Source organism: Rhinolophus hipposideros (genome assembly GCF_964194185.1).
Source record: "Rhinolophus hipposideros genome assembly, chromosome: 5".
In the NCBI taxonomy this organism is placed as follows: Eukaryota; Metazoa; Chordata; class Mammalia; order Chiroptera; family Rhinolophidae; genus Rhinolophus; species Rhinolophus hipposideros.
In genome coordinates, this window is record NC_138051.1 from 101,957,751 (window position 1) to 101,978,438 (window position 20,688).

General features: G+C 58.9%; 2 protein-coding genes across 6 annotated transcripts; one reads left to right on the forward strand and one right to left on the reverse strand.

Annotated features, from left to right (window-relative positions):
* Positions 1–3,673: 3,673 nt before the first annotated feature.
* On the forward strand, positions 3,674–9,812 carry CLBA1 (clathrin binding box of aftiphilin containing 1). The gene is given in 7 exon segments (XM_081049394.1): positions 3,674–3,763; positions 4,090–4,690; positions 5,923–6,065; positions 7,390–7,516; positions 8,260–8,373; positions 9,501–9,528; positions 9,531–9,812. Coding segments are annotated over 6 exon segments (1,038 nt in total). The 5' UTR covers positions 3,674–3,763; positions 4,090–4,213; the 3' UTR covers positions 9,680–9,812.
* Positions 9,813–11,431: 1,619 nt separating this feature from the next.
* CDCA4 (cell division cycle associated 4) lies at positions 11,432–20,688 on the reverse strand. Of its 5 annotated transcripts, none has more exons than XR_013993413.1 (3): positions 20,628–20,688; positions 13,549–14,530; positions 12,561–13,272 (listed from the first exon to the last, which is right to left on the reverse strand). XR_013993413.1 is itself a non-coding variant. In XM_081049395.1 (2 exons), the coding sequence occupies exon 2, from the start codon at positions 14,524–14,526 to the stop codon at positions 13,828–13,830; it is 699 nt and encodes a 232-aa protein (XP_080905521.1). In that variant the 5' UTR covers positions 14,527–14,530; positions 20,628–20,688; the 3' UTR covers positions 11,432–13,827. The 5 variants fall into 5 exon arrangements, 3 of the variants coding, with proteins under 3 accessions (XP_080905521.1, XP_080905522.1, XP_080905523.1); XR_013993414.1 differs by lacking the exon at positions 20,628–20,688 and adding an exon at positions 19,496–20,431; XM_081049395.1 differs by having other exon boundaries at positions 11,432–14,530.

Consider the following 20,688-nt stretch of genomic DNA (forward strand, 5'->3'; position numbering starts at 1 on the left):
AGAGACCCTGCTTCCATCTCCTTTCCTGGGGACCTGCTCTGCTCTGCCTATATGGGAGCCAGTCCCTTGTGTGCACCCAGAGTGGGGGGTGGGGAGAGCTGTCTATGTCCATGGGTGTGTCCACCGTCTGTGTGAGTCTGTCAGGGGTTTCAGCCTGCCCGTCTGGCTGTGGTGGTCTGGGAACAAGGGGCAGACTTGTGCAATCAGAGACCTTCAGACACAGACCCAGCTCTGTGTCCCCATGCCCCATTAGGCATGGAACCTTGGCAAAGCCACTGGACCCTGGGCCCCATCAAAGTGAAGTGGCCTCACTCCATGTGACATATACTAATTGTCAGGCACAATGCACGGGGGCTCCCCTCAGCTCTGGGGAGGGGGAAGATGGAGTCCTGGGAGGGTGGCTGGGGGCTGCCCCACCCAAGTAGAGGCCAGGAGGAGGGGATTTCACATGGCCACTGAGAGAGGAGCAGAGCCACACACTGCTGGCCCCTGTGCACCTAAGTGGTCCCTGGGAGCCTTGGCCAGCCAGGGCCTGGGGGAGGCTGGGGCAGGGACCCTCCTGGGGTCCTGGGGGCAGGGCCCTTGGTGAGGGCTGGGCTGGCTTACACTGTCCTGCAGGAGCCTTGCTTATTCTGAAGTTGGAAAGTTGGGTCCCAGGATGGGGGTGGGCAGGGACCCCCCCAACCCAGGGGCTGCCCCTTCCCCTCACCTCCTGCTCTGAGGCAGAAGGCTAGCATCACCTGTTGCACTAGCCCCCATGGGCCCCTTTTCATCTCTGGGAGGGCCTGGCCCCCCAGGCAGTGTAACCCACAGATGGTCGGCTGTAGGATGCAGAGGGAGACTGCCCACAAATTGGCCCTTGCCACCTCCCGCCTCAGGGCCCGCCAGACTGGTTCCTGCCAACTTCTGCCGGATTCCTCCTCCCTCCCCATCCCTTCTTTTGCCTGCATGTGCCTCAGAAGTCCCAGCCTGGCCCCAGATCACAGGGCCAGACGGGAGAAAGCTGCCTGGGTGAGACCTAGGAAGCCCGTCTGTGCCACCCCCGACTGTCCCTACCCCATCCGAAGCCTGGCAGTGAGAATGCTGCAGAGCCCTGTGCTGCCAGGAGCTCCTGTCATCATGCCCAGCTCTGGCCCTATCCTGATGTCCCCCTCTGGGGATAGATGCCCCACTGTGATGGCCACAGTAGCTGGGCATGACTCAGAAGTTGCTGTGCCCCCCAGAGGCATGGAGACAAGGGCCCAACTTATGGCCATCCCTGGCGCATACACATCTCCCAGTAGCAGCCCATGGGGTGGGGGCCTGCGGTGGTTCAGCAGGACTCGCTCCAGTTACTCGCACAGGCTCCACATCCTCCCTGGGACCACTAAACCAGGGGCACCGGGTGCCACACCCAGCCCTGGCCCTGGCCGGGGTCCCAGACGCCCACAGTTTCCCAAGGCTGGGTACCTGGGTGCCGGAACTGCAGTGCAGGGCACTGGTGTGGACTGGGTGAGGAGCAGTGGCTGCCAGCCACATGTTGGCAGGCCCAGCTCCTCTGCAGAACACCCCCCGACTGCCCCCCCGCCCCGTGGCCGGCTGCCCCAGGAACGCCCAGTGCATCAGTGATTGATATCTCCTTGAAGCAGACAGCGGCATAAGCAAAACTAGCTCTTGCTGCCATCCTCCCTGCCCTGGCCCAGCCCAGGTAGAGGGCACAACAGGGTGGATGGGGCACCTGCACCTGCTCAGCTGCCATCTGTCCTCCTACCAGGCCCTTTGCACAGAGGTGGTCGGGAGGGCTCTAGGGATGCTGGCCCCTGCTTCACTCTCCCCCAAGCTGAGTGCCCACTCCCAGCCTGGGGACAGGCACCCTCCTCGACTCACCCCAAGGAGTGGGGTGAGGACCCCAGAGGAGCAGGACACCTAGTGTTTCTGGGGACGAGGGATCCCTCACAATCACTCATCAGAGACACTGAGGGGCTCTGGAGGGAGGCCACTCCCGCCTCCTGACGCTAGGACAGGAGGCTTGACTCAGGGACGGCATACAAGCTGTCCTCTCCCTACTGGGGTTCAGGGATGGACCAAGGCGTCCCTCCTGAGAGGTGCCTGGGAGAGCCACACCATACCCACCCCCTCCGTGGCCCCTTGGGGAGTCATGGCTTGCACCCCCACTGTAATGAGGACCTGCCCCTCCGGCCAGTCCCCCCAGCTGGTGAAACCTTTTAACCTTGAACAGCTGCCTGCTCTGCCCACCTTCCTGGAGGCCTGGCCCTTGGCTGGTGCCCCATGTCATGCCTAGTCTGCCCAGGTGCTGGCCCAAGGAGCCAGAGGCCACCTGTCAGTCACCTGGGCTGCCCCCACTCCTCCTGCAGCCAGGGCTGGGCCCTTGTGATGACACTGGGCTCAACAGCATACCCTAGGACCGTCTTCTCATTTCAAGAGCCTGAATATAAGCACGTCTGTAAGGTCCCTTTTACCTTGGAAGGTCCCTTATTCAGGCCATGGACTTCGCTGGGGGGCACTCAGCAGCTGCCACACCAGGTGATGTTTTCATCCTGCACCCTGAGGGCCACATGCCCTCCTCACTGTCCACTGAGGTTCAGACAGGGCGTGGGGAGCTGTGGAAGAGCTGGTTCCAGCTCTGGCAACACCTCTCACTCAGGTCTTTGGGCCTGGGCCTCAGTTTCCCCAGCTGCACGAGGACAACACTCCTATCCCTTTGCAACTCCCTGGATTTGAGGAAGGCAAGGACAGTGGATGACGGCTCCAAGCAGTGGGTGGACAGCAGGACCACTGGGGCCGAGGTGGTCTCGAGTGAGGCAGAAGGGAGCCAGCAGTGCTGGGCAGTGTGACCGCACTGCTCGCTCGCTGCAGTGCAGGCCGCTGGGCCCCGCAGGAAGCAGGGGAGGGGGCGGAGGCTGTGGTCCAGGCTTCAGAGAATGATCTCATCTGGTGATATTTAAAATTAGTATTTTCAGTAGTTCGGCTGAGAAGGACCAGGGAGAGAGTGGGTGGTTCATGCAAGTAGGACAGGGCCTGGGCAGGGCAGGGCTCCAGGTCACAGGGTGGGGACAGGCGAGCACAAGGTGGTCTGGGGGACGGGGTATGGATCAGGGCTTGCGCCAGGCCCGACGGTCCCTTCTGGGGAGGCTGGAATGAACCTTACACACCCAAGTTGGTTTCGTAAGACGGGGGTGGCGGCGGATGGGGAAAAGCCCGGCGTGCCTGCGAGGGGGCTGGCAGGCGGGCCGGGCTGGTTTTGGCGCCCTCGCCGAGTAGTGGCAGCAGGAGGGCTGGTGACCAGAGCGAGAGTCAGGGCACTGCACGGGGTCGGGCAGGGAGCGGCGGCCCCTCATCTCTGCACACGTTCGGAAGGACGGGGCCCGTGGAGTCTGCAGGGCAGAGGTCGCCGTCCTGCGGAGCCCGCGGAATAGACCCCACACGCCGCACGACAGCACCCTGCGGCGGTGCAGCAGGGCAGGGCCGCGGGGGGACGTGGGCAGCGCGGGGCCGAGGCACGACGACACGCACGACTGACTAGGAGGCCCTCTTCCCGCTGCGCCCGGGAGGTGCCGGGGTGCAGGACGCCGAGCCACTCACCTCGCGCGCGGGGCCCAGGGGGCGGGGCCTGGCGCTGCCACGCCCCGCGCGGCGCCGGAACGTGACGTCACGGCGGCGACGCCGGAAAGCGGGGCTGGTGCGCGCCGTTGCCGGGCAACGGGCCGGAGCTCGCGCAGCGACGGCGGGCTGTTTCAGCCGGCGGAGGGGGGACGCGGCCAAGGTGGGTGCCGGTCGGAGCCGCAGGCCGGGCCCCCGCGGGGGCCTCAGCGGCTGACCCCGACGCTCGGCTGCCGTCCGGCCCTTCCCGCCAGGGGACCTCTGGGCGGTGACCTCCCCGGGTGCCGGACTCCCCCGCTTCGGCCAGAGTGGGCCTCCCTGACCTCTGCCCACCTGGCCCAGGCAGGACCCCCAGCTCGTCCGCCTCCCAGGCCGGGCCGTCCCACAGCCTCTAGCTAGTCCCTAAGACAAGCCTCCGTGCTCCCGGCAGCGACTTCGGTCCCCTGCCCTGGGTGACCAGGCTGTACGTGGTTTGTGTTTGTTCCCCAGCGACACTGGACCCCCACCAGGCATCAGCACTCCCCGAGGCCGTGTCCGGCGCTGGGCCGTGCGGCACAGCAGGGTGTGTGTCTCCCGGGCATCTTCCCGTCGATGCGGGCCTGGCGACACCAACATGGAAGGCCCGCAGGAGCTGGGCGGAGAGCCCGGCCAGACGCCCCTTCTAAGCAGGCTTCTGAGTGACCTCGCAGACGTTGCAGGCGACGTGCCCCTCCAGCAGGGCTCTGGAGACAGCGGTGCAGGCGCGGGCCCTGGGACACAGAGTGTTGCCCACGTGGAGTGCGTGAGGAGGCGCTCCCACCTTCCTCCATCAGATGGGGAAGCCACGACCTCTGGGCTCAGTGAGGGCCTGTCCACCTGCACCTCGGGTGGTCTGCACCCGGGGGAACACAGCGGTGCCTGGGGGCAGTTTGAATGCTTCCAGGAGTCTTCAGCCAAGTTGGAACAATTTTCTCAGTTCTTTGAACTCCCAGTGAGGGCCACAGCACCCGAGGGGCCAAGAACTGCTTCCGCCCAAAACGAGTGTGGTTTTCAGCAACTTCACCAGGGCGGACCTTGGGTGACAGGGACTGCTGCCATCTCAGCTTCTGAGGTATTTCTACAGAGTACGCAGGAGGTGTTTATATGCTGCAAGGCCAGCGGATCTCAGGCTGGGGTGCGCTGACCAGGGTCAGGGTCTGCTCCTGTCCTGGCCTTTGTCCCAGGCCATGTGGCTAGCAGTCCCATCCTCCTGAGCCAGAGAAGGAATGAGGCTGCAGAAATGGTCACCCCCGGGGTGGGGGGGCAACTCAGGCTGGGCCACAACCATGCACACTCCTCAGCTCCACCGGCCTCCCACCCTCCTCTCCCCACTTTCACCTCCACCCTGCAGTCCGCCCACTGCCCATCCACCTGGCTATGCTTTTCTGGCCCCAGTTCAGAGCCGGCAAAGAGAGGGGGTAGGAGGAAGAGCTTTTTGTCTGAATCGCCCAGCTACTTATTAGAGTCTCACCCAGAGTCACAGTTCAGTGTGTGTCATGACGGAGCCTCAGCCCAGGCCTTGTCCCCTCACCCCTCACTACTGCCCTTCCCAGCCTGACCACCAGTAGCCACCTGTTTTGTGACTGCCTCTGATCCTTTCTCTTCCTCTTTGTTCCATTACCCCCGTCTCTCTGCCATCTCTTCCCAAATGGTTTACCCCGAACTCCATAAGAACTAGGAAAGAAGAAAAAGAAAAGGTTTGGCTGGTTCTAGACCCTCTCTAGGCAGCTTTGCTATCACACTTCTTTTGGAAGCAGGACTTGCTTCCACCGTGATTGATGTATCAGGGAACAGTCTGAATGTAACACACACTTTGCAGAAACACCAGGTGAATGCAGAAAGCTGCATGCATTCACAGGTCCCAGGCGCCGCCCAGCCTTCTCAGCTTCCCCCACCCGTCACCACCTGGGGCGAGGGTCCCACCTGCCTCACAGCTCTTCCTCTTGCACCTCCTGCTCCCTCACAACCTGCAGACCTCAGGTCTTTCTCCGAGAAGTGCCCAATTTATTGTATGGATGGAGCTCAACCACTTACCACAGGGAAATGGTGCTAACGTTTTGATTGGCGCCTTTCTGTCTTTCACGTCTCAAGGTCTGCCTGTTGTGCCCTATCCCGCTCTTCCCACACACCCTGTGGCTTTCATTGCGTGGTTGTGCACAGCATGGTGACTTTGGGGAATGAACATGTCATATGACAGTACAATCATTTATAGATTTTACTTGTACTGAAAGTATGTATTTGGAATCAGGTGACATGACGTGCGTATTTCTCCTAACTTTGGTATGTTTTTCTTTCCTTTTTCAGCCCATTCTCAGCTATGAGAACATTTTTAGGTTTGCTTTTCAAGAAGTACCAGTGCAGCAGGTGACTGATGATGTTCCCACCTTACGTCATCTCTTAGAGATTGGCGGTGAGGAACCAGGCCTTGGGTCTGCACACAAATGCTGGTAATGAACTTCAACTGGGGCTAATAGTTTATAGCAACTCTGCGTCTACACTGTTGATTGACAAAATGGACACGAGGCCTTTGTTTTTATCTTTAAAGAGAGCGTCGTCTCTCCTGAAGTCCCCACTACCTTTGGGAGGGCCCGGTGGCATGGCTGATGCCCTGACTGTGGCCCTCCCTCTCGGAGCCATGGTCAGCCTCTGCCCGCCCCCGGCGAGCTCACCTGGAACAAAGTGACCAGGTCTCAGTGTGAGTGCTGGTGGAGCGAGAGAGGGATCTCCTGGGCACTTGGCCCCGTGCCCTGGAGGGACATTCTCAACCCACAGGGTCAGCCTGCCTGGTGCTCCTGGTGGTGCCTGGGGCCAATCACCCACCGGAAATTACAAAGAAATTGTTTACAGATGGTCTTTTCTAAGATATCCTGTCACTGAGCACGGAGAGAAAAACAGGTGTCACTTGAGGGTGGCAGTACTTGTGCAGCTGGAGGTCAAGGCCCTGGAGGGAGGAGGTGAAGGTCGGCATGAGCTGGCTCCCCTGGTCCCTCTGTGTGCCCTGCAGACAGGCCGACTCTGTCAGGGAGCTGTGCAAACAGGCTCTTCTGGGCCCCAGCCCCAGTTCCAGTCCCAGCTGCTTGCTGTGGTCCGAACCAGCGCCTGCCCCAGGACACCCCTGGCAAAGGCCTGGGGATGGAGGCCTGAACCCAGGAAGCTGCCACCAGCAGTGCCCAGATGGCTGGTGTGCCCTCTGGATGTGGTGCTTCCCCAAGGCATGGTCCAGCCAGCAGGTGGGCAGAGGAGCCTTTGGTAGCAGTGTGACCCTGGGACACCCAGGGGCATGGGTGGTCCTGGTTGTCGGGACTGGGCAGGACTGGACAGTGTTGTGAGATGGGACGTTGGTGTGACTTTGGGGCGAGTGGGCAATGACAGGCACTTAGCTGTCCCCTTCCCTTCCATGCAGGCCTGGCACGGTGGATGGCACAGTGCACAGCCATCGTTTGTTTGCGGGGCTAGGCATTCAGTCTGCTCCTGGTTTGTGCCACCTTTGTGACCAGCATGGGTGTAGGTGCCTGAGACCAACAGGGAACACGACCAGTGAAACACCTGGCCGGCAGGTGTCTGCCCCTAGGAGGGGACACTCCGGTGTGCAGACAAGTGAGGGACATGCTCGCGGGGAGGAGGAGGTGCTGGTGTTTGCGGGCAGGCGTTGGAGTAAATGGACAAATAACTGAGGGGACGCCCTTTTCAGAATTCCAAAGGGCCAGGCCCCACTCGTCTCCTGTTCTGAAGGCTCTCAAGGCTGCTTTTAATTCGTGCGTCCTTTTCCAGTCCTGAATCCAGAAAACTCTGGAGAGCTCTTCAGAGCGCAAATAGCACGGCCACGTCCCACTGCCTGTGGCGCAAGTCCCGCTGCCAAGAAAACTTGCTCCCTGTCCTCGGAGTAGATGCCGCTCAGGTGAGGTGCAGTAGGTGGCCTCCGACCCGAAAGCCGACAGCCATCTGTGGGAGGCCACCCCTGCCCCACCTCCAGGACTGCCCCTCCTGACCGAAGCCTCTGTCAGAAGGTGGCTCCTGCAGGGTGGGGGACAAGGCCAGCAGGTGGGGAAGGCGAGGTGGGGCCACAGACGGGGCCATGGTCGTGCCCATGGGCACCTGACAGGCATCCCAGTGGGGTAACCCTGAGGAGTAGGGGAAGGGGACAAGGCAGCAGTCCTGCTGGGAAGTCATCAAAGAAAGTGAGGATTTTAAGGAGGGCTGGCTGTGGGCAGTCAAATTGGCAAGACCCTTTTCCATGCTTAAGTATTATGGAAATTTCCAAACATGGAAAACACAGAAGGCGCAGGCAGGTGGGGCACGAGATGAGGCCACAGTGGGCTCTCCAGGAAGGAAGCAAGGGACTGGAAGGAGCCTGAGAGGCGTCACCTGGCTGTGTCCCAGTGCCAGGAGACCAGCTGGGAGGACGGAGGGCAGGCTGCCTGACCTGGAGGCTCAGAGGTGGCACAGCTAGCTCCAGGCCTGCAGGTGTGAAGGTTCAGCGGCCCTGCAGTCCTGGAGGGGACAGCCGTGAGCCCCTGACAGGTGACAGGAGGGTGGTGGGTGGCAGTGGCCAAGGCTGAGGGAAGAGCAGGCTGCTGGAAGAAGGGGAGCAGAAACAACCCTTTCCTCGCCGCCCTGCTGGCTGACTGGTGTGTGTCTTAGAGCCTTTCCGGAGGCCAGGGTCACGGTTTGCAAGGTTCCGAGCTCCGGCAGGCTGCAGAAGTTGGGGTGTCCAGCGTCCGCGTGCACGGCTGCAGAGCGCTGATCCAGACCCAGGTGAGCACAGGACGGCCGTGGGGGGGCTGTGCCGGCCGCCTGGGGGCCACTGCAGTACAAACATGTCACCCTCAAAGACCCGAAGGGCAGAGCTGGGGGGGGGGCTCAGGGGACCTGGTGGAAGCAGGGAGGCATGTCCTGTTCTGCAGCTTTTCTCTGTGGTCTGACGGTCCTGCAACAGCTGTAGTGGCACCTACCACAGGGGCTCAGGCAGGAGGGGACAGACAAGTGGGTGGGAGAGGGAGAGCAAGGGGAAGACTTTGCCGGGACGGGTCTCCTGCCTGCCCCTGGAGCAGGTCTTCTGAGGAGCGCCGTAACCAGCCGGCTCCCTTGGCTCCTTGCCCCACCAGGGGCCTCAGAGCATGGTTGGGGTTCACTCTACACACCGCACCCCACCCCAGAAGGCAGGGGTGGCACGTGGTGGTGGGTCCAGCACAATCTGCTTTGATGTTGGGCGGGGAGAGAGCCCTGCCGGTGAGGGCCAGGCAGAGGCCACTGGGGTGGGGAGACGAGGACCTGATCTGGAGTTGGGACGGGAAGGAGGGCAGATGGGCAAGTTTGGTGTCGGTTGACAGGTACCACGGGGCTACAGGAGGGCCCTCTTCAGGGGTGCCCAGCACTCTGTGTCCATCTGCTCTAGGAAGACAGCATGGGAAGAGGTAGAAAGTTCTGGAGGTGCATGGCACAGGCTGTGTTAAAGCACCAAGACAAATGCCCCAGCGGCTGTGGGGGTTGTTCATGGTCAGTCCAGCAGTGGATACTGGGGATGAGAGCATGAAGGGCAGCAGTGTCCTCTACAAAGACCAGACGCCCACCATGATGGCCATGTGACCCCACCTAGGAAACGGGATCCACCACTATCCTGAGGGCCACAGGCTGGGGTTGTAGTCTCTTGGGATACAGAGACTGGCCTGGTCTGCACAGTGTGGCCCTCCATGGTGGGCGGGGTCCCAGCATTTGCTGAGTCACGGCTGTGTACCTGTCCCCATGCCTCTGGTCACCCTGCATGGCCAGGTGTCTCAGCAGCGCCGGAGAGAAAAGCCCACAGCCTTGCCGGGGGCCCACAGCGGGTGGGTGGGCCAAGGCGGGCGGCCACATATCCTGACTGTGTGCCGTCTCCATGCCAGCTCTCAGGGACGTCAGGCAACAGGCAGGGAGCCTCGTCACATACAGCCTTTTTCTGCAGATGCCCTTCCACGGGCACGGGCGGTGCGTCACAGCGCCAAGGAGGAAGCTCTTCAGTCGCCGTAACCTGAAAATGACACTGTTTCCTAGTGACGTTTGCTGGGACGGGATGACCGGCTAGCTGAGGACTTCACATCCCCTGCTTTACTTGGTGGTGACCAGTCCCAAGTCTGCGCCTGCTGGGTCAGCTTCAGGGGAGGGTCCTTGGGCAGAGCCAGCTCTCACCACCTCACCATGAATGGGCGCCGGGGTCCCCAGGAACTCCCCCAGCCTGCCCAGTGCAGGTGCTGCCAGCCGGGGGACACCCTCTGAGGGACCCAGGCCTGGCTGCCTGAGCTGCACTGCCCAGGGCTCCGGGTCCCTGCCCAGTGGCCTTGCACCCTGTGGGCGAGCTGTCCCTGGTCATCAGCCTTGGAGATCCCCTTCCGAAGGCAGAGCCAGAATAGGCAGTGACTTTTGTAACATTTTAGCAAATAAAATGGCCTGGATCCGCCTGTGTTCTTGCTGATTCATCAGCTCTGTGGGGGCTGTGCCAGAAATGCTGTCATTCCAGCCTGCCCTTGCCAGCAGCCCTTCCCTGTGCCTCAGGGGAGGCCTGGGGTCCGAGGTGGGCGGAGCACCCAGCACACGCAGTGCAACCCCAGCCATCACTGTGCTGCCAAGGCCACACTGGAGGCCAGGAGATCACAGCCAGTGACTGGCAGATGTCACCTGCCACAGGGAGGAACTAGCTGTCACTCAGCACCCTGGTGCCCTTGGCTCCCCGCAGGGGCAGCTCCTCCAGGCTGCATGTGGTTTGGGGGCCTATGTTAAGGGGTAATGCAGACATTTTGGTGCCGCACGTTTGGTTAATTTTTTCTGCCATGCTGCCTCCGTCACCACCTTGGGGACTCCTGGGGCCCCGGCAACAGAGGCCTGCTGGGACACGCTGTGGTTTTCCAGGCTGTTCGACTTGACAACCCAAAACACCATTCTGCGTCCTGCCTCCCCCCCAGGTTCCAAGGTGGATGCTGGCCCTTCACCTGCACACTCTGGGTAAGCCAGCACCTCCAGACCCCCTTGAGCCTCATGCCCCCGCCCAGCTCCTCCCACTCTCACCCACCCAGCCCCACAAGCCAGAAGCCATGACGCCCTCCCCTCCCCGTCCAACCAGATATCGAGTCTGGCTCTGTCCCGCCATCTGGCCAGTCTGCTCGGGAAGGGCTTTGTGACCTGGGAGAGACATGGTGTGAGTGCTGACCGATCACCCAATTCAGATGTACAAGTCGTAAGAAGCAGTCACTCCACCCTGACCAGAACAAGCCCAATCAACTACAAAATCATGGCTCACAGTCGTTGGAGCTCAGGGCTGAAAGAAACCTGAGTGAGTTTCTCAACGGCAGGGGCCCCGGCATCAGCTCTGGTCCCCATGTGGGGCGGGAGGGACAGGACCCGGCGAGGCGGTTAGTGAAGACTGTCGCCCGCCTCGTGGCCAGCAGACAGGAGGGGCTCGTCTTGGCTGAGTGCTCAAGCAGGAGGCCAAGAGCCGGAGGCACGCCAGTAGACGGCACGGGGCGCATGCCCGTCCCAGGCCTGGAAACAGTCCAAATCTGCTTTGGATCCCAAGGTCCTCCCCTCACAGGCGCTGGGCCCGCCCGCCATGGCACGGGCAGCCCTCCCAACTTCCAGCGGCCAATGTGCATGCCTGGTGCCTGTCCCGTCTGCTGCTCTGTGGGAACTGGGGAGGAGTGGGGGGGCAGGGAGGGCTGCAGGGCACACATTTGGGGGCTCTTTCCTAAGAATACATACGCACAAAATGAGACAAAGGGAAAGCTGAAATAGAATGAGAAAACAAAGGATTATACAAAGGCAAAACCAATAAATTCCACAAACTCCAGAAAAATAATACTTTAATTCCTGACGCATCTCAATACATTTTCCTGCACTTGACGGTGAATTTTTTAATCACTTCATGTGACAGTATTCGTAATCTCACTACCCAAAAAGGTAATTCGATGTAGTCTGTTTATTACTGACGGCTCAGAAGTTTCTGTCAGCTTAGCGACTTGTCACTGGCCAGGCTGTGGTCGCTGACTGCTGTCAGGGCTGGGAAGCCCCCAAACCTGGCTCCTGCCCTGCCCTCCCCATGCCCCCCAGTGCCCGGCGTGGCACTGGTCAGCACACCCCCAAAGTCCTTCCCGGCCGAGGCGACAGGAAACAGGTGATGGTGCCCGCTGCACGCGGCCCAGCTGCCCTTCCCCGCAGCTCCGACTGCACAACGCTCCACCGGCCAGGCCAGGGGCAGGAGGGGTGGGAGGTGGACAGTGGCCTTCCTTTGCAGTTTACAGAAAGCCACGACCATGTGCACACAGGGGCCTAAAGGGCCTGAGTCCTGCACTTACTGTGCAAACCCATCGGCAGCAACTGGCCACCCGCCTGTTCCTCCACGGAGGACCATCAGCTAGCCCGGGAGGTCCAGGGGACCCAACATGAGTGGGTAGCTGAGAAAGAACCACAAGAGCCAAGGGGGAAGGAGGGGTGCTGGCAGGACAAGGTTGCCTCTGAGGCTCAGCTGTGGCACTGGGGTAGGAGCCTCAAAGCTGAAGCCTGACCCACAGGCCTGCTCGGCCCTCCCTGCCCACATCCTCTGAATATTTCGTACTTTGAAGGCTGGCAAAATGGACACCCCAGCTACTCTGGAATTGAACAAGTATTTTTAAAACATAAAAATGCTATTAAAAGACACAAAAACTGCTTTAGGTGTACTGCTTCTAAGACACATACACTTTAAGGAGAAGGAAATACTGTCAAAACCTGAAGGGAGCAATCCATGAATGCTGACGCCACAGTCCACCCTGCAGGCCGCCTGCACTTCTCACCCATCCCGACCCCGCTGCCCTCAGGCACAGACCTGGGGGAAGGGAGCATCGTCTGGGACCTGTGTGGTCCCACTGGCCATTTAATACATTAAGTGAAACTCCTCTCCCATGTCCAGAAAACAGATGCACTCACGCAGCACGCTTCCGTTTTGTTGAATAACCTTTTAATAAAGTGAGGTGCACATCACTGATATTAAAGAATGGCCATATGCACAAAAGAAAACAAACCTTTTTGACTAAGGGCTTGGGAAGGAAGAAAAAGCATGAGTAACAGGAAGCGTGGGGGTGGGGAAGAGTACAGTCTCGTACACGTAAACCGGAGAAAAAGATGTAGGAGGTGTGGGCCATCTCGGGTCCTGCAAGGTCACGGGCGCAGCCAACACAAGCTCCCGTAAGTGGCACCACCCCACCAATCCCACTGCCGACTACCCTCAAGATCGAGTGGCCATAAATGACCTGTGTCCAGTTAATTCTAGACTTACATTTAATCTTAAAACTGGGTCCCAACACCAGTTTCCCAGACCTGGCGTGGGCACGTTTCACTCGCACAGCACGCAGACAAGCACACCTGGCACATGGCAGACAGCCAGGCTCCTGCCGCGGGCAGGCGGGGCCCCACCCCCGAGTCAGCTTCTCAGGGAGCTGCGACACCTGGGTGTCCCAACATCAACTGGGGACAGTGACTTCCACACAATGACATTTACATATAAATAGGCATAAATTAAAGCTCCAAATCCTACACTTAGTTCCTAGGCCAGCCTGGCACAGCACGTCGGTCAGGACACTCAGAAGAGCAGGCTCACCGTCCACCGCGCTGGCGCTGACCGGAGCAGTGGATGACACGGCCCATGTCAATCTGAAGAGAAAAGTTGTGACCCGTGAACCCTGCTGACTCGGGTACAGCGAAGCTCATGAAAAAGAGCTCTCCTTATTAAAACCTTAAAACTGAAACCCACTGTAAGTGTTCAGGTTGTGAACGTTTCTAATTAGCAGCAGAGGATGTTTATAGAAAAAATATACTTTTAAGAAAATAGCTGAAAAAAATCTAGAGATAAAAGTATAAAAAGTTTAAAAAATATATCTTAAGCCAAATATTGCCCAAAACATATAAAACTTAATTTAAAAAATTCACCTATCTAAAGTTAAACGAAGCTGGAGGCAGCTGGCGGCTCACATCCTCCAGGAGCTGCGGCGGGACTCCGAGAGGACAAGGGCCCGGCCGGGCCGGGCGGGCACCCTGCAGGAAACAGCCCTGCCGCCGAGAGACAGGAGGGGAGAGGGCAGCGGGCAGACTGGATGCTGCCCCGGCCCAGCTGGGAATCACAGACGAAGCAGAGGCTGCCGGGTCAGGCGGCGGGGTCGTGGGGTCGTGACACGTCCTGCTGTCCCGCTGTCCCGCTGGGCAGCCGGCTCAGGTCTCCACCAGGATCTCCACCACGTGGTCCAGCTCACCCAGGTCCGACTTGCAGCCAGAGCTGGGGGGTGGGGCGGCCACAGAGGACAAGGCCTCGAGCCCGTCGCCGTGGCCCGCCTTGCCGCCCACCATGCCGGTCAGCACAGCGTCCAGGTCGTAGTAAGGACTGTCCATGTCCCCAAACAGCCCTTCCACAGAGCTGGGGGTTTTACTCTCCAGTGTTTCAAATATCTGATCCAGAGACTTCTGCAAGCTCCCCCTGTCCTCCCCAGGGCCGTCCACGTCCCAAACACAGCCCTGTGTGATCCTTGGGGCCGGTGCACTCGGTGCCCCACACAAATGGGACACCAGGTCTGGTGCGTGGCCGTCAGCCGAGCCAGGAGCAGGGAGCTCCCCGTCCTGCTCCCAGGCTGCGCGACACAGAATCTCCGTGGACACCAGGCGGTCCCGTGGCGCCTGTCCTGCAGTCTGGGGCGCCACCACCCGCCAAGTCCCATCCTGGGTCATCTCTTCTTGAATCTGCCGCACGGTGTTGGCTATGAGGACCGAGCGGCAAAGGTTGGGCTCGACCAGCATGTGGCACAGCTGCAGCTTGACCAGAGACATGTCCAGGAGCGACTGCCGCTGTAGGCTGGCCAAGGCGCCCTCTGCGTCGTCACCGTCAGCGCACTTCCTCTTTAGCCCTCGGGCAAACATTGTCCTAGGGAAACCCAGGAAGACGCCATTTAGCACATCTCAGAGCCCCTGGGAGACCCTGCCCAGACCCAGTCTCCATCCGTCACAGAGGTGACCTTGGCACACACGGGGCCCTGGGAGAGGTGGGAACGGCAGGAGTCTAAGTCACGCACAGCCACCTCTGGACAGCAGCACTACTGTCCCCATTAGAAAAGACAAATGACTAAAAACAGAAGTGCCTTTTTAAAGAGCACCTAGTGTCACTGCCCATGAGGACAGCAACGTGAGGCGGGCTCTGAGCACCACTCCCCAGCAGAGCAGAGCAGAGCTCTGCCCAGCCTGCCACTGAGGGTGCCGCCCAGAGGGGGCTGTCCCAGTGCTTTCAGACAGAAGCCCCTCCCGTAGTGCTGACAGCCCAGAGGAGCTGCACCAAAGCGCACAGGACAGCGTTCACGACGGCCAAGGTGAGGGGGGCACAAGCGCACACAGCCAGAGCCTCAGAACACCGCACCACGCCATGCCAACTCCTTCCAGCCTCAAAGGACGCACGGAACGGCGCAGGCTGGGGTCCTCCTTGCAGGCTCAGGGCCGTGCACTACTCTCAGAATCAGAAGACGGGGACGCCGTTCTCCTGAACTGGCCGGACTAGACGAGAGGGAAGAGGGCCACCTCCCCCACACTGCCTCGCCGCGCCTCCCAAAGGCCCCCTTTTCTACAAGGTGAGCATTAAGTTTCTCTCTTCTCAAGTTTGTAAAGTAGCTAAACATTTTTATTGCAGATATTTGTGTTATTCAGAGGATTAGTCTTTTTACTATGCAAATTTTTGTTTCCTCTTTTAAAAATACCAACCCTATGGATCCCCACGACAGCTGGCCATGTGCCCAGGGGCTCCCCAAGAATGGGGTGGAAGCGGGTGGCCGCCAAGATGGTAGAGTGCTGTCCTAAAGGCCTGGCTGCCGCCCTCCCCACCTGCCCAGGAGCCTCTGAAGGCTCACGCGTGCCAGCCTCACCCTTAAATAGAAAGGTCCCCATCCTCCGAATTTCCTTTCAGCCTCGTAACCGTGTTTCCCCGAAAATAAGACCTAGCGGGACAATCAGCTCTAATGCGTCTTTCGGAGCAAAAATTAATACAAGACCCAGTCTTATTTTACTATAATATAAAACTGGGTCTTTATAATAAATATAATACCAGGTCCTATATTAATTTTTGCTCCAAAAGACACATTAGAGTTGACTGTCGGCTAGGCCTTATTTTCAGGGAAACATGGTTGATCTCACCTCCCGTGTACTTAACACTGGGAAAAGTTAAGTGACTTTTGGGCATTTAACCTTGAGATGTGAAAACCAATGGTCATGCAAAAACATGTACAAGAATGTTCAGAGCAGCTGCGCTCGTGGCCCCAAAGGGGAACGAGCCTTCCCGGGCTTGGCAAAGCTGCTGCACCCCCGGCAGGGGTGGCCAGTGATACCTCAAACCTGCACGGACCTCAAGGGAATTAAGTCTCATCACTGTGACAGTCTGAACAGGACCTGGAGATGAGTGGGTGTGGCCAGCAAGTCACTCTGCGAGGGACTGTGGCGGTGGGTCCTTGGTTACACGTGTTAAGTGCCCCGAAATGCACACGTGCACGCACACGCCACGTGAAGCAGCTCTGTGGCCACCAGGGGAGGGTAACCTCCGAGACATTCCTTTGCTACGTCCTGTAGATCTATAGGTATTTCAAAATAAAAATATTACACAAGTGACCACAGCTAACTTTCCCTCACAGGCTAATTTTCCCAGAGCAGCAAACAGGGCTTCCTCACCAGCACAGGACAGCCCAACCCACTGCCATTCTCTGCCAGCACCGCGCACTCTCCTGCCTGCATACTATTTTATGTGGATGACGAAACAGTTTACCACCGAAATACATAAAAAATGTTCCAACTACTTCTAGTAATAAAGGACTTAAACTTTTTGTTTGGGCTGCAAATTCAACTTTTACACCCTCCCCCATCATTTGTTTAAAAGCCACTGGCTTAAAATTACTAAGTATATCAAGAATAAATATAAGATTATGTCAAACTATTCGATAGGTGCAAAACTAATTGTGGTTTAAAAGGTTAAAAATAATTGCAAAAAGCACAATGACTTTTACTGATACAAAAAGGACCCACACTGAGGAAAAAGATCAAGTTTCAAGGGCTCCTCCGCAGTAGTCACTTCACTTCTGGCTTCTAGTATTTCCAACCTCATCTAAAATTCCAACTCTGCTTGAGGATGGATTTCATTTAGGGTCCAAACTAAACTCACTGGAATGACGTAATTAGGCCCTCGTTTGCTGACAGAAGCGAGGGTCTCGGGAAGGTCAGGAGGCCACAAGGGCTGGTGGGGTGGCCAGAGGCCCAGCCTACATTTGAACAGCAAAGCAGCTACACACAGACACCCAGCACCCACTCAGGGTCCCTGCAAAGCCTGCTGCAGTCAGACCTCTGGCCCGAGGGACAGCCCTGGAAGCCAGGCTTGATCCGTAACTGACGGCTTCCCTAACTGTCTGCACTTCCAGCTTAGGAGGGGCAGAGAAGGCCAAATGTGTCCCCAGGCAACCCCACAGGCCCCCAGTCTCACCAGGGACCGGGCTCCCTTTCCTGTTCTCTGCCTAGTGGTGGTGGCCTCCGCCCGCCTTCCCGCAGCTCACAGCTAACAGGGAAGTGTCAGAAAGTAAGACAACTGGGACCCTAACGGGAGGATAATCAGCAAGCTCCCTCCAGCCTTTTCTCTGAGCATTTCTGGTCTGCAGAGCTGACAGCTGTCATCATCACATTTTCTGTGTCACATAAAAGTTCACCACTTGCCACAGCTGTGCATTTATCCCAGCGTAAACAGTGTGCCTCAGTGACCCTCATCCGTGCCACAGACACCGCTCACCAGCTCCCTGCTAGTGACGTGGGTTCTGACGGGGCTGTGTGGACAGCCCAGCACAGGATCCCTCAGGGCACCTACTAGGACACAGGGAGGGGCTGTTCCCTCCACCCTGCAGCAGATTCTGTGCTGTCACATGTGCTGCTGAGCTCCCCACCATGGCCCACCAGCCTGTCCCCACCCAGATGGAATGGTGAATCGTGATTATTTAACAGTGGAACACAGCCTGGCAACAGCGTGATGAATCGTAAAACATGCTGAATAAAAAAGGAAAAACACATTGGATTCTACCCCGTTCCCCCGAAATATAAGACCTAGCCGGGCAATCAGCTCTAATGCATCTTTTGGAGCAAAAATTATAAGACCCAGTATTATATATTATATACTATACTATACTATACTATACTATACTATACTATACTATAAAACTCGGTCTTATAGTAAAATAAGACTGGGTCTTATATTAATTTTTGCTCCAAAAGACGCATTAGAGCTGATTGTCCGACTAGGTCTTATTCTCAGGAAAACACGGTACTTCTGTGAGCTTCTGGAACAGGCACAGTTGACCCAAGTGTAAGACAGCACACTGTCCGGAGAGAACTGGCCAGGACAGCGGTGTGAGCGGCATGGCTCCGAGTGCGTGCACTGTCACAACCGAGGAGCCTGCACATGGCATCTGTCCTGTTCACTGTCCCAACTTACACAGTGCTGATGCACAAAAGGGACAAATAAGTTGATTGGGGAGGCAACCATCCACTGAAAACAACCACTTCAGGTACCGCCCACTGCACACGCAGCAGGACAAAGACACATTCAGTCATTCTGAATCACTGCTCTTATGTCCCCGATGCCAGCCACTGCCAGTGCTGTTCCACTTAACAAGAAAGCAGGCAGGCTGACCCTACAGAAGGGAGGAGCTCAAGGGCAGGCCATGCGCCTGGGTGAAGGGGTCAGGCTGAGCCCAGGAGAAGGGCCTCAGACACATACATGTGTTTGGGGCAAAGTCAGCATGGCTCTGCAGCGACCCGGCGGAGTGGGGGGGCAAAGATGAGGACAAGACCCCTAGGTGGGCACAGCTCTCGGCGGAGCCCAGGTGACTGTGGCCTGAGGGCACTGAACCCTGCTCACATGGGGACCCAACGAGCTGCTCTGAGGTTGTCCTAACTGCACGGCCTGCCTCGCATTAATTCTGAACAGAACTGTTAGGTCTTTCCCCCTCCACTGTCGCCACAATCGGCCGGAAGGTGCTGCTGCCTACCTAGTGAAATGCCCCAATCCCCCCAAGTGCTCAGGGTTGCAGGTATTCCCCTCAAAACCCTCCAAAGTCAACATGCAGGACTGCCCCTCAGCCTCCTCCAGACCAAGGGCTGACCAGAGAAAGCAGAGGGACCGAGCAGTTCCACATGGCACGTGGAGCGAGGATGCTATGCTTGCCCACCCAGAGACTCCCAGGCAGAGAGAACCCAGGCGGCCAGGTCGCCTCACACCATATGGCCAGTGGGAAACGCAGATCCCCAGATTCCAGGCAGTCGGGCTGGCACAGGCTCGAGCTGTGCCCATGACCCTCAGCCACCGCGAGGCACTCCTGTGAGCCGCGGCAACTCAACACCACCATGAGATCTGCTGGGAAACGCAACATTCAAAGGAAACAAGATGGAGCTGCTGGCAAGGTCCCCAGAACGGGGCCCAGGTGAGACGTGGTGCCCTGCTGCGGTCTGACATTTCTCCTAAGATGTTTCTACAAAATGAATTTCGGGCACTTTTTTATTACCTGGAATGAAATACAAACTTTCTTTGCCTGTGAATGTTCCACTAGCAAGTGAGGGAAACTTGCCTGCCCTCTTTCCAAGATAAACCTGCAAAGGTCACAACAGACTTTTTATTCTGAGTTTCAACTTTAATTATAAAACATGGCAAACCTAAAAATAGAGCAGTTGTATGTTGGACATTTATAAAACGCCAGACTTCCTTTTTTTCTTGGCTCCTTTGAGAAGAGCCGTGAACTCAGGCCTGCAGCACACATGCTACCAGCAGAGGAAATGCAGCGGGGAACACTGCTTGGAGCAGAGCGTCTCCCAGCAAACTTACCTGGGGGACTCTTCTTGGTAATCCAAAAAGCTCTGGAAAATGTAGAGCCGAGCTTGTTTTTGAGCTGTGGAAGCAGGCTCCTGGTACTTTTCCCAGTCCCGGCAGCTGCCTCCCAGGGGACATGTGCGGGGCGGGCAGCACAGGAGCCCACTGCACAGTTCGCTCGCCCGGCTCTGGGAGCCTCCTCTGCCCACCCCTCCCGCAGTCCGCAGCGGCCTGGGCAGCGTGAGCCGGACTGCACCCCAGGCAGGCAGGGCACCAGCTTCAGACCCGGAGGCCCAGGCCGGCACCTAGGCGGCTACTCCCTGACCTGCCGAGGACAGGGGGGCACCACTGAGAAGATCCTAACACTGCTTTTCAAAGCAGTTAAAACAGGCAACAAAGGAAGGGAACACTCACAGGCAGGCCGCCCTGGGAAAGGAGCCCCAGACCCGGCCATCTGGAAGGCGTTGGGTCACCAGCAAAACCGAGCTCCGCTACAAGGACCTTCGATGCACTCGCAGCATTTGCCTGCCGACGTCCTTTCCCACACCCCACTCCGCAGGAGTGCAGAGTGGGAAGGCAACCCAGACACGGCCACGACGGGTCACGACCGCCGGGGGAGGGGCAGCCACGGCCCCCAGGTCCTCAGGCGGGTCTCCGCGGGGGCCTCAGGAGGAGCCCGCACTGACCTTCACCAAGTCCCGGGGAAGACGGCGCGCGGGTCCCCGCCGGGGGCCGCCGCTTCACGGGCCGCGCGACAAGCCCGCGTCCAGGGCTGTCCTGGTAAAGCGCCCCCAGCGCGGTCAAACACGCAGCGGCCTCCCTTCCGGGGCCGGTGCGGGAAGCGCAGGCTTAGGCCGTCGGCAGCACGCGGGGAATCCCCGGTGGCTTACGCCTCGGCGGGCGGGGGGCCGCCGGTCGGCCGGGTCGCGCCCCCCCCAGCGCCCGCCGCCCACGCTCGGGTCGCCCCCAGCCCCGAGCCGCCCCCTCGCCCCCGCGGCCGGGCCCCTCCCCGGCCCCCGAGCCCCCAGGCTGCCCCCCGGCCCCCGGCCGCCGCCCACGCCAGCACCCCAGGGCCGCCCGCACGTGCCAGCGCGCCCTCCGGAACCCGCCGAGGCGGAGGAACCGGGCGCCGGGCTCGGACGCTCACCTGGCCTCCCGTCGTCCGCGCCGCCGCCCGCCGCCGAGGGAGGGGCGGGACCGGGGCGGGG